The following is a 14483-nucleotide window of genomic DNA, read 5'->3' on the forward strand; positions in this document are numbered from 1 at the left end:
CAGTGTACAATGTAAAAAAAAAATTCGGTATATGATGTGCCGAATATATATACTAAATTTGTAAATCTTTTGTTTGGTGACAAACAATCGGATTTGAATTTTTCCGTACAAGACAGGAATTGTATAAAAAAATTACAGTGATTATAACTATGATTTTATACAGTAGAGTATAGAGATTCATAAGGTTATATAAACATATGTACCAATTCTCACCTCTAAGTCTAAAAAAATTCCAACCATTTTCAATGCACCCATAGAATGAAGAATACCATGTACACGTGACACACAATTTGCCGAAACAAAACCATGAGGCTCCAAACCTTAATTTTATTTAATAACATAATTACAAATTATCGGTGCAATCCTCCGCCGCTAATCAGGGATTAGATCGATAATATTGAAGAGTGTTTCAATCATCCACAGCCTGCGAGTCCCGGTGACGAGGGGCAAAACCGGAACGACCAATCACGGCAGAGCTTTACGAGTTAGTTTAAATAATGACAGAGGGTGATGACCCATGAGAGAGAGAGACTAATCCCACGCATGCGAGCCGACACAGCAAGGGAATAAAGAAACGCAGGACGACGGAGCCTCTCCTCCCTCTCTCTGTCGGTGGGGCGAAAAGAGGATTAAAAAAGCAGCGCCACTAATCACCAGCGATGCGCCCCGCAAATTGCAGGTTGAGACGAAGACGCCGGGGAGAGAGAGGAGAGCGTGCGTGTGAGCCCGGTCCATCAACTAACGCCGCAGACCCCATCGCCATCGCGACGGTTGGTGCTGCAATCTGGACGTACCAACAACCCATCGTGACTATTGAATCTATGAACTATAATATAATATTAATAACTAGATAAATTTAGGTAAATACTATCGTAAAAATGTTTATATTGAAAAATATTATCAGCTGCGAGTATGATGTATGGGCCTAGTACTTCCATGTTATCCGCAAACCGATGATATTTTTTAACTTTTATAATTATTACGATAATACCAGTAAATTATTCTTAATAATTAGTATCAATATCTAAGATGTCCGGCTGCAGCTTGCACCGTAGCTCTAACAACCTCCTTATGTTGTTCTTTTTTTCTTTTTCTTTTTTTCCTTTTCCTATTGGGAGCATGAAATGAATGGAGCTAGTAGCTGAGAAAACTAATGCATAGTTAGGAGTTAGGTTTTGTATTTTTTTTTGTTATTGGTCAATTCAAAACTAAAAATAATTAAAAATTCGTTCTCATCAAATTAAATTATAAAATAAATTAAATATTGACGCAGAACCAATTAGGTACTGAGCACATTCCCATCATGGTGGGGCCCACTCGTTAGTGGGTGGAAGGATTGGACGGACGACTTAGCTTAGGTTGTTTAAACGTCTGCTTATGTTGCTCAGGAGATACGTGTACCACGCGCGCCGAACAAGCAAACATGCCATACGCTCAGGAGATTAACTTGGGATTAGGTCTTCAAAAAAGGATCAGGTATTCAGGTTGGAATGAGATGGTTAATCATGCCTAAAAATAGAAAACTCCGACAATGCCCAGCAACAAATCTGTTCTCCTGCGAAGACAATAGCTCAGCTCCTAGCCGCAAAATAACACTTGCGATGCTCCGTGCTCGTGTACCATAGGAAGAAAGAGAAAGAAAAGCACGCGAATTAAACTCCTCCCGTCCGTCACTGGTAGTGGTAGTTGCTGTGTAATAAACTCCCAATGATTTGAGACAACAGAATGATTTCTTTTTTCCTTGGCATTCTTCTTTTTCAGAGGAGAATTGATCTTGTCAGGAGAAGATCGTTTCCACCCAATTTTTTTCCCCAGCCTTGCACCCCGACCTCTCCCTCCTTGCCGCCACCCACACCCAATAGCTAAGGTCTCCTTGGAACAAAAGAAGTGTGGAGGAAAAATGAAGGAATCAGTGAACACGCTTCAAGCGCGGTGGTTCGCTGGTAGTGTGGAAGCGGCGGGGTTGTGACTTTGACACTGGCTTTCAAACTCACATCCGGGTTAGGCTAGGATGCATCCACACGTGTATGTCCAGTGGTACTACGTGTTTCCACATACTAAAGTTTTCAAGCCTTTCAATCCCTTCCTAGCGAATGATGAGTGCACGCGTGTGTGTATGTTTATGGTGTGTGTGGGTGTTTGCATCTTATATCTAAAAATGGAGGAATCAAATCTAAAGGAAAAATTCCTATAAGTGCCATTTGGATGATAAGATCGGTGTAAAGGAATTTCATAGGATATGAAGATTTCATCCATATTTTGGAGAAATTATAGTATGAGCTCAACCTCATGCTTTCAATTATTTCAAAAGTTTCAATGCATATTCTCTCTTTCTGTCTCTTACTAATGAACATCTAACTCCCAATTTCATGTATTTTTCTTGTGAAGCATTCAAATACTTCCGTGTGAGTAATTTCTATAGTTTTTTATTTTATATTAATCAAGATACTAGGCAATTTTAATTCTACAGTTTTCCTATTCTATTGTTTCAAGAATCTGCATTTCAAATGCCCTGATATGTCCCGGGAATGGAGTAATCAACTACTGTATACTAAAGTGCCTGTAATCCCTAAATTCTCAGTGCCATGCTACTGTATCTACTGTAGCAGTGGGCTCTATGTACATACATACATATATATATATATATATATATATATATATATATATATATACACACACGTATAGGTACGTATATGTATATATATGTATAGGTATACGTATAAATATATATACATATGTGTGTGTATATATACATATATATGTAATTTTCTTTTTGGAAATTCTAGAAAAATATCGAAATGAATATTAGTTACATTAATAAATCGATTGAAAAAACTAAAATGTAAAGAAAAATATCTAAAACTCAAAAAAAATATGAAACATATTTTTTATGTTAGTATTACTTCCATCTACATGTTAAAACTATATGCATGCATAAAAATACTATTGTTTTCTCTATAATTAATTGAATGTGTTTAACATTAATAATTTTATAAAAAATATTAAAATGTACAAAATTTATGAACCTAATTTTTTAATTTTTTTATCGTGTTCTACACAGTAAAATAAAAACAGACACGACGCGCCAATCAAACTATATAACTCTCTAGACGGCTTGCACGAATCTCGCGATCCCCACCCCCCCCCCCCCCCCGGCGCCTAGAGGTCGTCGACTGAAAATCTCACGTTTCCCAATCGATTGATGCCAAGGAAAAAGTGTTTATTTATTTGTCAGACACTAGCAACACCAACTAAGAACATATTTCCCCTAGAAAAAAGAACTAATGACGGACGGCACCACTCCATTCCCGGGACATATTTCGGCAACCTGCTTGCAGCTCGTCATTTTCAAACCGTGACGTGCGTTTGCTTGCACGATATAATGCCATTCGCGAGGGCAGGTTTCATGAGGCGTGCTTTGCACTTAAGTATAGTCTATAGACGACGTTACTTTCTTTTAGTTCTTTCCCCCAAGATTAGCAGTAGTATTAAATCTATCAAAACCCACAAGTTTGCTAATCAGTGAACACTTTTCGTTCTTTCGTTCTTTCTTTTGAGGAGGTGATCAGTGACAGCTAACTCATTCACATCAAGCCAACAGGAGCAGTGGCGGAGGTTAGTAGGGTTAAAGTGGGTCATTACTCTCTTAAATCTTAAAAAATTATTAAAGAAGCACTTAATTTTAATAGTAAGTACCAATAAATTGCTAATCTAGCTTCCTAATCTGAACTCATGCTAGTTTGATTTTTTTCACTAGTTACGTGCACATGTTTCATACCTAACGTGACCGTACGCGGAAAGTAGGCTCATGTAGGAGCGGACGCGGCAGCGGCAGTGGCAAGCCGATCCATACAGGAGCAGGAGCAAATATGAGAGCGTGCGCGACAGACGAATCCATACAAGAGCACGCGGACGCAGAACGTGAGCCCATGTGGAGGGAGCGAAACGGGACACATGCGTCAAAAATAACAAAAGCAAAACTCATACGATCACCACGTGTTTTAAGTAGTAGAGAAAACTTCGCCACTGAACAGGAGACGAGTACAACATGACAAAGGCTACATGGGCCATCTGCCCAGGCTGCCCTAAAATAGCCTATGGGCTTGGCGACCAAGCCCAATAGCTACCACGTGAATCCTTTTTCTTTTTACTTTTTTGCCTTTGGGTCCAAGAAAGAACGCATGCTCCCATCGCGGACGCCATCGACGCCGCCCTCCCCCAAATTATAGGAAGCGAGGAACACATGATGCTCCCTCCCCTCTTCTTGCCGAGTTGCTGTGGTTGACAAAAAGATCACGAAAGCGGAAAGGGCAAAGCCAGAGCAGCCAGCCCGTTCCCGCCCGCCATTCTTGCTGACTCCACGCCTCCGGCAGCCGCGGCGCCCCTTCGATTCTTGCCTCGGGAGTCGCGGATTGGAGGAGGGGGCGGTGGAGGAAGAAGAGGGGAATCCAGAGGCCATGGATACTTCTACCAGGGCCGCCAAGATCCCGTCGCTCCACCAGACGGATATTAACTGGGACAAGTAAGCGATTACGGGGCTTCCATTTCTCGCCGATTTCCCCCTTTCTTGCGTTCCTTGGGATTTAGTTCCGGTCGTTGTACCGTATCCTAGCGCGCTATTCGGGATTGGCTCTAGGATTTGGAATTGTGGTTTGAGAATTTGACATGTCTGTCCTTGCTCCTGGATGAGCCGCGATCGGGGGAGACCTAGTTGATTCCGACTTGTTGGTAGGTTTCTGATTATTGTGGTGTTGAAATGTTGCAGCCTTGACAAGACCAAGCTCTACGTGGTGGGTGCCGGCATGTTCAGCGGCGTCACCGTGGCGCTGTACCCGGTCTCGGTGATCAAGACCCGGATGCAGGTCGCCTCCGGGGACGCCGTGAGGAGGAATGCGCTGGCCACCTTCAGGAACATCCTCAAGATGGACGGTGTGCCGGGGCTCTACCGGGGGTTCGCGACCGTTATCACCGGGGCTGTCCCAACTAGGATTATCTTCCTCACGGCGCTTGAGACGACCAAGGCTGCCTCGCTTAAGCTTGTGGAGCCATTCAAGCTGTCGGAGCCAGTGCAGGCAGCCATTGCCAATGGCCTTGCCGGTCTGTCAGCGTCCACATGCTCGCAGACTGCGTTTGTACCCATTGATGTGGTATGCCTATTGTTTGCCCTTTACATGATGTTGTGTGGATAAATAATTAGCATAGAATAATGTTAGTGTTATTACACTAGAGTACTGCGTTTATTGTGTTGTGCATTGGAATATTTCAGATAAGCCAGAAACTGATGGTTCAAGGATATTCTGGTCATGCCAGATATAAAGGCGGAATAGATGTTGCTCGAAAGATCATAAAGGCTGATGGGATAAAAGGGCTATACCGAGGATTTGGACTCTCTGTTATGACATACGCACCATCTAGCGCTGTGTGGTGGGCGAGTTATGGATCGAGCCAGCGCATAATCTGGAGGTTAGCAATAATCTGATTGGTTCATCACTATTTTCCTCTGTCTTGTGCATGCTATGATGTTTACTTGCATGCTTTGTTGCATTGACCTATGAAAAGTAGGCCAGTAGTATATTTCTGCATAATGATCATTTGAATTGGTATTTTTCATTCATCCACAACCTTTTCAAACTGCGCCGTTTGACACTGACCAAAGCTTTCAGTTACCCTTCCCTATCTTTCGGTCTTGTTGCTGTGTGTCCACTGGTCCAAGAATAAACTGCAGTTATAATTCTCTTGCAATGTGATGTTGATTATTTTTTTAGAAGACTCGCATGCGTCTCGAAGCTTGTGCTGCACTGTAGTAGGTATATTTATTATGGTGATCAATTCACATTTGCTCAATAGGTAAAAATAGTCACCATGATAAGTTGGATAGCTGACAAAAAGTAGAATGCATGTTGTATATCTAAATAAGTAGAGTACTTCCGTAGTTCCATACGCTGGCAGCTCAGAAGACTTTATGACCAACCTGAAGCAATTTGATGAAGAGATTACACTAATCCACAATATGGTCTGCACAACTTGATGGATACAGCATCTAATAGTATGCTATTAATGTTTTTAAGAGCCAGCATGTAAGTGTATTGGAATCAGTACCTTTTGTGAGCTTATCTCTTTGTGGTAACATTGGAAGGTTAGACTATTAAATTGTTTAATCTGGTTAACTTAGATAGTTGAATTAATTCACTGTTCTGCTCTTTTTACATTTTCTTTACAGAGCTCTTGGCCATTTCCATGATAAAGAAGATGCTCCTAGCCAGTTGAAAATAGTTGGTGTTCAAGCGACAGGGGGAGTTATTGCTGGTGCAGTGACCTCTTTTGTTACAACTCCCATAGATACAATCAAGACCAGGCTGCAGGTGCTGTTTGACATTCTATTTACTGCTTGTTCTGCATTGCTGGATTTGCACGATGTTTTTTTTTTCTACCCTTATGACTAATGCTTCTTGAGTTTTATATTTATGCTTCTCATGTGTCTATAACTTGACTTCATTATCAACACAATGCCACTAAGTTTAAGAGCATGGAGATTTTGTCTTGGAAGTACATTTGATGTCAGGCTTAAAGAATTAAATGATTTTTATACTGCTATAGTATCCAATGACATGGCATTGAGGTGCTAGACTGGAATGCTGTCTATATTAAGCAATAAGCATGATCCACTTCTATTTTCACAGCTGGTTATTTGAAAGACAAATCCACTGACCTAATAGGATCAATTTGTCATAAATCTTTTATTAGATCAAAAGGGAAACTTTCATTCGGAAACTTGATTTATTTTGACCTCACTGTGTACAGTGACTAATAAAAATTTAGCAATTTCAAAGTGACCTAAGACTAAGAATATGTCAAGGATATGGCATGCATTTTAACAATGCACTTTGTAGTTTTCCAAACATCGCATGTTGCATATGTAGTGATAATGCAACTCGTAAACCTTAAAGTTCTCGCAGCCATATATTTTGACCGTTGTGTCCAATCCCTTTCTCTTCTGCCTATTCAAATATTTGTTGAGTTTGTTTTTAAACATGCCTTTTGCAGCAGATTGTTTCTCTCTATATTGTCGCCATGTTTTGCATTTGTGCTATTTTGTGATCTTTGTCGTACGTTCTATGACCTAACCTTATTTCCAGTTGACTTATCAAGTTTTGTTTCTCATCATTTAGGTTATGGATAATCAAAAGCTAAAAGCTACGGAAGTAGTTAAAAGATTGGTTGCTGAAGATGGATGGAAAGGTCTCTACAGAGGGTTAGGTCCAAGATTCTTCAGCTCATCAGCTTGGGGAACCTCGATGATAGTATGCTACGAGTACCTAAGTATGTTTTTATCCCCTTGTCAAATGTATACTATGTTCTGCATGATCTCCCTGTTTCTAAATCACTGCATCTAATGATATTCACAACCATATGTAATGCCATAGATTACTACAGCTCATGCAAATTAGTTTTAGGGGCACACAGAGTTATGATTTAGAAATTAAGGTATATGGTGTCATACTGGTCAATTGTCATCATCAGTCCATTGCTATTTGCCCTTGTAAGTTGTACAATAAATCCAGCGTGCAACAAAAATCTTGACCAAAATTGCAGCCGTGGAAACATTTTTGCCTTTTCCCTACAATGCTGTTACTTTACCTGAAAATTTTTCTGTTCATGTAAAAGAGCGCACATTATTTCTATAGATTGGATGCACGGTGCACCATTGGCACATGCAACCAGCAAATGTTATCAGGCGCCATGTTTGTTTTTGCTTTGCGTGTGCGCCAATCTGTTCCATTTGCGGGATATAACCACTGTAAAAGAAATCAATTAGTCCTTTTATGAACATGGAATTAGCTTATCATGAATAGAACCACCGAGTATGGTTTCTTATTTCTACTGAATGGATGTCATTTAGTGTTTAGTGGGTAAGTAAAGATCTATTTCATAAAAGCAAAGTTGTTTGTAGTTGTATACTATAATTTAAAACAAATACAAGGTGCCCATGTGGACTTCCATTTATAAAGCTCTAACCTCTAGAGATGGCAACATACACTAATATTTGGTAATTTCTGATCTGGTCTCAAACTATTTTTTTTTTTCTAACTGTAAGTCACTTTTGTTTTCCCCTAGAGCGCTTGTGTGCTAAAGTTGAAGAGGTCTGACTTCTGAGTCGGCTTAAACCAGAATGCAATTTCTATAATGCTGGAAGTTTGTATTAGCAAAAGCGAAATAATGCTGTATGCCGACAAAAGTGGGAAAAGTGACACCCACTTGAAGCTTCAGTTCTTGCTGACATAGGTGAAGGCATGGATGTTTGATGGTGTAAAAGACTTCATTTGATGCTAGACTTATGTAAACATCGAGGTCCTTACAAACTTTGGTGCTCTGGACAGTATTTTCAAAAATGCAGAGGTCGTTATTATTTGCCTCTTATGTTGAATATGGATTAGGAAGATTATTTTAGATGGACATAAAAAGGAGAAATCAGATGTACTCACTTCTCATTCTTTTAAACTTCAAGGCTTGTTATAGCAAGGCTGGATGATTGGGACCAGTTGTAATGACATGGAGCAATGATTACAACAATGCTCGTTTTGAATATTGTCTTTCAAATATGCATGCAGCTAGTATGGTCCTTTTGATTTGTCCTTGGAATTCTAAAATGGGGAAAATATTGCTGCTCCCATGTTCACTGATCGAAGGGATGTTAAATATGGTAGTGTAGCAAACCGTTTCTTTGACAGATAGTAATAAAAATCATGGGAAGCTATTTTATTTGATCCTTTCTGTTTATTGCTGGTAAGTATGCCATCGTTTGCGTCTGCTAGACATTTGTGTGTTTGGTTTGATGTTAAAACTTGTACAACCTTTTTTTTCGGAACTATTGCTGATGTGATACCATTTTCAACTATGTTTAGTGTTCATGGTTTGGCATTCATGACCGATTTTGGGGAATGGATGCGTGAAGGAGGTATTAATGTATTTTCCGCAAAAAAAAACTTTTCCTAAAGTCCAAGAGCGCGAATACAGATTTACATGACGAACATAAGCAGTGTGTAATTTATTCATATTTGTTCCAAAGCACTCAATTATAAACTGGGAGATGCCACAATAAAAAAATGCAGTTTCCTGAATATCACATCACGCAGTATGTCTTAGATGTGTTATCGGACCCACAAGTAAGTGACACTTGGGACAGCACTTCATGAAATTCTACTCGAACAAAGTCTTTATAGTCCTCGTCCATTCTGTCTTGTTCCAGTCACAGATCGTAGCGCAAAGCGAATCCGCCCCACGGGAAGAAATCGGAGGATTGGTTCGGCCTCCGGAGGGAGAGGATTTGATAGCAATGGACGAGGCGGTGCAGGAGGCGAAGCTGCTGCGGCAGGTGAACGCCCTCATCGTGGCTTACCTCCGCGGCCAGAACCTCGCGCAGGCCGCCTCCGCCGTCGCCGCCGCCACCATGACCCCCCTCTCCGCTGCCGACTCCGTCCCCGACAACCACCTTCTCCGCCTCGTCGCCAAGGTTTTCCTTTCCTCCTCCTGCCCCCGCGCTCACTTAAGAGTTGTGATTTGTTCGGCCCCGGCCTAAACCCTTGCTGCCTCGCTGCTGGTTCGCAGGGCCTCGCGACCGAGCGGGGAGGAGGAGTCGCTTCCGCGTTCGACTCCTCCGGCGGCGGGTACGGCGGACTGGTGCCCCCGCTGGGCTCCAGTGCTGTGGATTTCGGGTAAGTCCCAACTGTGGGCGCCCGTGGCGTTGCCTGTTGATTGTGTGTGTGTGTGTGGCTTTGGTGATGAGTGAGGTGGTGACCCCGGTGCTGCGTAGTATGCAGGATGTCAGGGGCTCGTCCAAGAGCTTCCCCAAGCACGAGGCCAGGCACGTCTCTGATCATAAGGTTTGTACAATTCTAGAGTTTACTTGCTAATGCACTGCGTCAAACCGCTTCATTTTTCCTATTTCCTTCTTCTTATGTAAACATTCACTGTCACCATATTCAATCTTTGCACTTTTCACGTTACCACGATGACGCATACAGCTTGTGCTTTAGTATAATTGTGTGGCAGATCAGTTGGCAATAGATTTTACTTATAGCTAGTTCATTGGCTTACTCTCATATATTGTGCAGAATGTTGCCCGGTGTGCAAAATTTAGTCGTGATGGGAAGTATTTTGCAACTGGGAGTGCAGACACGTCAATTAAGTTCTTTGAGGTGAGCTTGAAGTAACACTCGGAGTGATAGGTGTGCTTCTGCTAAGTCGTACTTGCAACTCACTATTGCTATTTCTCATGCAGGTTGCTAAAGTTAAGCAGACGATAGCAGGGGATTCCAAAGATGGCTCTGCCTGGCCCATGATACGTACATTTTATGATCACATGCAGGTGAGCATGTTTTGTTCCTATGTACTGTTCAAGGCCTTAAGACTCTTTCACTACTTTCACAAGGTCACTTCCTGTTAGCACTCTTGCAGTTTTTAGTTAAATATTTGCTCAACCAGCTGTGTGCAGCATTGCTATTCAATTTTGTATTTGTAACAAGTTCATGTGCTCTATTTTTCACTAGTTGCTTCTCTACTTTCCATTGCTCAAATCTAACAAACATGTTTGATTTCTTGCAGCCCATCAATGATCTGGATTTTCATCCTGAGAGCCCAATACTGATATCAGCTGCAAAAGACAATACAATAAAGTATGCTTATCCTTGATGTCTACCCTCCTTGCTGTTAGATTTGCTATTTGAGGTGTTCATACTGGGATTAAGCTTAATTTTCTATTACTTAGAAAATTTGTTGTGGTATTAATTGATCTCTTTGTTATTCCCTTGGACCTGTAACGTGCCCAACAGATTCTTTGACTACTCAAAAACCAATGCAAGGAAAGCATTCAGAGTTATTCAGGTAGTAAAATCTTAGTAACTCTAGCCATATATTATGTAAAAAGGTGTGTTCATTGTATCTATCCAGGCTCATTTGTCAATACTTGGACAGGATACTCATAACGTCAGATCTGTATGTTTCCATCCTTGTGGGGATTACCTTTTAGCAGGTACTACAATTCTTTCGCTAAATTTCCATATTACCTGTAACCCTGCTGTCATGCACTAATTCTTGATTTCTGATATCAATTTAGTTTGGGTCCAATTTTTCTTTGTGATGTAGTCTAATGGATCTCTGGATTGATATTTGATCTTTTTGAATCTGGTAACAGGTCATGCATTTTCAAGATAAATTCATGACCTGTTATGTCACCATCTTCTGAGTGATTCCGAGATTATAACTGGTTAACAAATTTTTAGTTATTATCCAGTAAAGTAATTTAATTGTTTTCACCACAACAATTTGTTATTCTGGCTCAAGGATTTTAATTTTGTTCCTTGATCAAGCAGTTTCTACTTCTTTTATGTTAGGTATTAGAAAAATACCACAACTATTTCTTATGAAGTTTTCTTCGTTCCTGTAGTCATATATTTCCTTTAAATCTGGCTTTTGCGAAAACATATTTTAATCTGTTAAATAGGCACAATCTGGAAGCCACTGATGCTGACAAAAATATTTGCAGGGACTGATCACCCAGTTGCTCATCTCTATGATATAAACACTTTCACATGCTACTTATCAGCAAATCCACAGGATTCTAGTGCTCCCATTAACCAGGTAGTTGTTTTTCCTTCTGATTCACAATCATTAGACTGCATTGGCTACTTTCTCATCAAAGATTCAATTTTACTCTGCGAGCTGTACTTACCGATGTCGGTGCCAGGTGCGCTACTCTTGTACTGGGAGCTTGTATGTGACTGCTTCTAAAGATGGTTCTCTGTGCATCTGGGATGGAGTATCTGCTGAATGTGTTCGGCCCATTATTAGAGCACATGGATCTGCGGAAGCTACTAGCGCAATTTTCACCAAAGATGAGAGGTAAGCAAGATGCCATCATGTGTTAGATGGTCTTCTCTCAAGATAAGACTCAGTCATTCTTTGGCTTGGAGAACACATAGAAATATATATGTCGTATGTTTGACTAACAACCTAAGCCGTGTTTGGAACACGGGAATCTTGTAGCAATTCTGAATGATTTGGAGTTGTGCCATGTCCTAGATAATTTCTGTGTTCCAGACAGGTCCTAGATGTTTGACCCGCAGAACAACTAACAAGTCTTTCTCCTTTGCCCTAATGTTTCTGCAATACGTTAAGAACCTGCCTATAAACACCTTTGAGAACTTCTACTACTGAAAGACCTCGTGTTTACGTGTTTTTTTACAGTGTGAATGCACTTGCATATAAGATTGAACAAAAGAATATGATATAGTGACATCGACTACCTGAAGTACCGGTTTAGATAATGTTCCTGGATTTCATAAAATTGTACACATGTAGCTTGGCTATCTGTTATGAACTCTACAATGTTCTTTCAGGTATGTCCTGTCTTGTGGGAAGGATTCTTCTGTAAAGTTATGGGAAGTTGGCACTGGACGACTTGTGAAGCAATATGCAGGAGCTGTTCGCAGACAATTCCGATGCCAGGTTAGTATTTTGTGTGCTTCTGTAAGATCGTCCTTTTTCTGATTTAAATTTATTCGTTCCTTCTATATGCTCTTGTTGTCACAAAAGCTCAGAAAATGTGGCCTCGAGTTCCAAATGAAAGGTTGCATTTTTTTAATGTGAAAGTAGACTGGATTGAGGTTGCAGCTAAGGCTACCAGTATACAAGTAACTATGTTATGGTAATAACTGGTCTTGATGTCTAGGCTGTCTTCAATGAAACTGAGGAGTTCGTGCTATCAGTTGATGAACAAAACAATGAGGTAAATTCTAATTTGAGAACAGTATTTATGTTTGTCTTTCAGCAGGGCAAATAGAGCTTAACTATGATAATGTTTGGTCTTCAGGTTGTTGTCTGGGATGCACTTACTGCTGAAAAGGTTGCAAGATTGCCCTCTGGCAACACCGGTGCCCCGAGGTGGCTCGACCACTCCCCAGTAGAGCCAGTGTTTGTTACTTGCGGAAACGATAGATCCGTCAGGTTCTGGAAACAAACCGTTTAGACTTAGATTCAACCATTCAAATCACAAGTTTGTTGTAGCATTACTACGTCAGGAGTTTGCTGGTGTAACTGGAGCAGTTGTATATGGGACAAAGTTGCACAACTTTTACATTTATTTACTCTGTAGCAAACTCTAATGAGAAACTTTTTGGCCCTTCATGGTGGATGACACGGTTCTGATTCCTTAACCTGATTCTTATTGGTCAGCCCCTTTTCAATGTTTTGCCCTTTTTTCCATTATGGTCTGCGACATGTATGTCTCTTTTGAATTATAATGATCTGTTGCCACCACATGTGCGAAAGGAAACAATTAGTAGTAGGAATTCTAAATTCTCGCGTACCGAACAATACCTTAAATGGGTCAAAAAAAAATTGTTGAAAGGAATCGTTGAATTCCATTGAACTATTCAACAAAGCAAAAAAGTTATACAATCTCCCTTTCTAGGAGATCTAGCCTCCTCCCCTTTTATTTCGATTTGGAGGTCTAAATGTAATGGCTTCTGCTTATGGACAGACTGAATACAAGGAAAAGATTCAAAATTAAAGATAATGATTATAGTGGTGTGCTCTGTAATAAAAGGGTAGAAGAGACTGTCTTCCATCTGTTATCGATTGCTCTTTTGCCTCCAAATGCTTGAGGTCCATCAATATTAGTTGGGACCAGAATCTTTAATTTTTCGCAATGCTTCTTAAGGCAAAGGGAGCGCCACTTGCTCTTCTTCATAGAAATTTTTATTATTGTGATCTAGAATATTTGGAAGCAAAGAAATGAGTTAATATTTTGGAGGATCTTTCCTTCCTTTAGTGGTTGGAAGGATAATTTGGTTTAGGACTTTGCTCTTATAATCCAACACGATGCCTTTAGACCTTCAGCTTCTTATTTCCTCATGGCTCTCTTATCTCGTTTAGAGTCAACTCTTTCCTCTTTCTCCTTTTCTCTCTCTTTTTGCTGTCCTCCTCTGTACAGTTTTTTTCTTTTTCTGTTATATATTAATATATTTACCACAATAGAGGATTCTCCTATTTCCTCTTAAAAAAACAATATCGCTAGTTACAGTCCCAGGTACAAAATGGAGTAATATGCAATTGCAACTCAACTTCTATAGGGTACAAACACAAACGCCTTTGCGCTGCCATAGCATACGCTGAACATAATTAAGAGAAATCTTTATATAAACTTTTTTTTTTTTAGAGGATGGCATGATACGACTTTTTTTGAGAGGTGACATGAGACAAAAAAAAGGTGAAAAGAGACAAGTTTGGGAGGTGACATGAGACAAAGAGGTGAAAAGAGACAAGCTCTCTGTGGCCCAGCATTTTTCTTAGGAGAAAGCTCTCCGTGGGCCTAGTAGGAAGGAGGAATTTAGCCAATTTTTCTATGTGAAGTGGGCCTAAAATGAGATGTCCATTCGAGCCCGACCCATACTGCCAGCTTCGAGTGAGCTGGTTCCAACTAAACT

The 14483-nt window shown here is 40.5% G+C and overlaps 2 protein-coding genes across 2 annotated transcripts; both read left to right on the forward strand.

Moving 5' to 3' along the window:
• The first annotated feature begins 4058 nt into the window (after window positions 1-4058).
• On the forward strand, window positions 4059-8598 carry LOC133913334 (uncharacterized). The gene is made up of 6 exons (XM_062356462.1): window positions 4059-4522; window positions 4766-5147; window positions 5267-5463; window positions 6221-6362; window positions 7170-7320; window positions 8116-8598. The coding sequence occupies exons 1-6, from the start codon at window positions 4458-4460 to the stop codon at window positions 8145-8147; spliced, it is 969 nt and encodes a 322-aa protein (XP_062212446.1). The 5' UTR covers window positions 4059-4457; the 3' UTR covers window positions 8148-8598.
• A 735-nt stretch (window positions 8599-9333) lies between these two features.
• On the forward strand, window positions 9334-13211 carry LOC133913335 (cleavage stimulation factor subunit 50). Its single transcript, XM_062356463.1, has 13 exons — window positions 9334-9511; window positions 9607-9713; window positions 9812-9881; window positions 10113-10196; window positions 10280-10366; window positions 10603-10673; window positions 10830-10881; window positions 10972-11029; window positions 11543-11637; window positions 11744-11898; window positions 12396-12504; window positions 12728-12784; window positions 12869-13211. The coding sequence occupies exons 1-13, from the start codon at window positions 9335-9337 to the stop codon at window positions 13022-13024; spliced, it is 1278 nt and encodes a 425-aa protein (XP_062212447.1). The 5' UTR covers window position 9334; the 3' UTR covers window positions 13025-13211.
• Window positions 13212-14483: the final 1272 nt, after the last annotated feature.

Source organism: Phragmites australis, chromosome 3 (genome assembly GCF_958298935.1).
Source record: "Phragmites australis chromosome 3, lpPhrAust1.1, whole genome shotgun sequence".
Classification (NCBI taxonomy): Eukaryota; Viridiplantae; Streptophyta; class Magnoliopsida; order Poales; family Poaceae; genus Phragmites; species Phragmites australis.

What these genes read in the sequence shown, in the direction of transcription:
- LOC133913334 (XM_062356462.1), top strand. Translation starts at nt 4,458, where the DNA reads ATGGATACTTCTACCAGGGCCGCCAAGATCCCGTCGCTCCACCAGACG. An exon ending in ACGGATATTAACTGGGACAA is followed by an intron (nt 4,523 to 4,765) that starts GTAAGCGATTAC and finishes GAAATGTTGCAG; the next exon opens with CCTTGACAAGACCAAGCTCT. An exon ending in CGTTTGTACCCATTGATGTG is followed by an intron (nt 5,148 to 5,266) that starts GTATGCCTATTG and finishes GGAATATTTCAG; the next exon opens with ATAAGCCAGAAACTGATGGT.
- LOC133913335 (XM_062356463.1), top strand. Translation starts at nt 9,335, where the DNA reads ATGGACGAGGCGGTGCAGGAGGCGAAGCTGCTGCGGCAGGTGAACGCC. An exon ending in GGCACGTCTCTGATCATAAG is followed by an intron (nt 9,882 to 10,112) that starts GTTTGTACAATT and finishes TATATTGTGCAG; the next exon opens with AATGTTGCCCGGTGTGCAAA. An exon ending in GCAAAAGACAATACAATAAA is followed by an intron (nt 10,674 to 10,829) that starts GTATGCTTATCC and finishes CGTGCCCAACAG; the next exon opens with ATTCTTTGACTACTCAAAAA.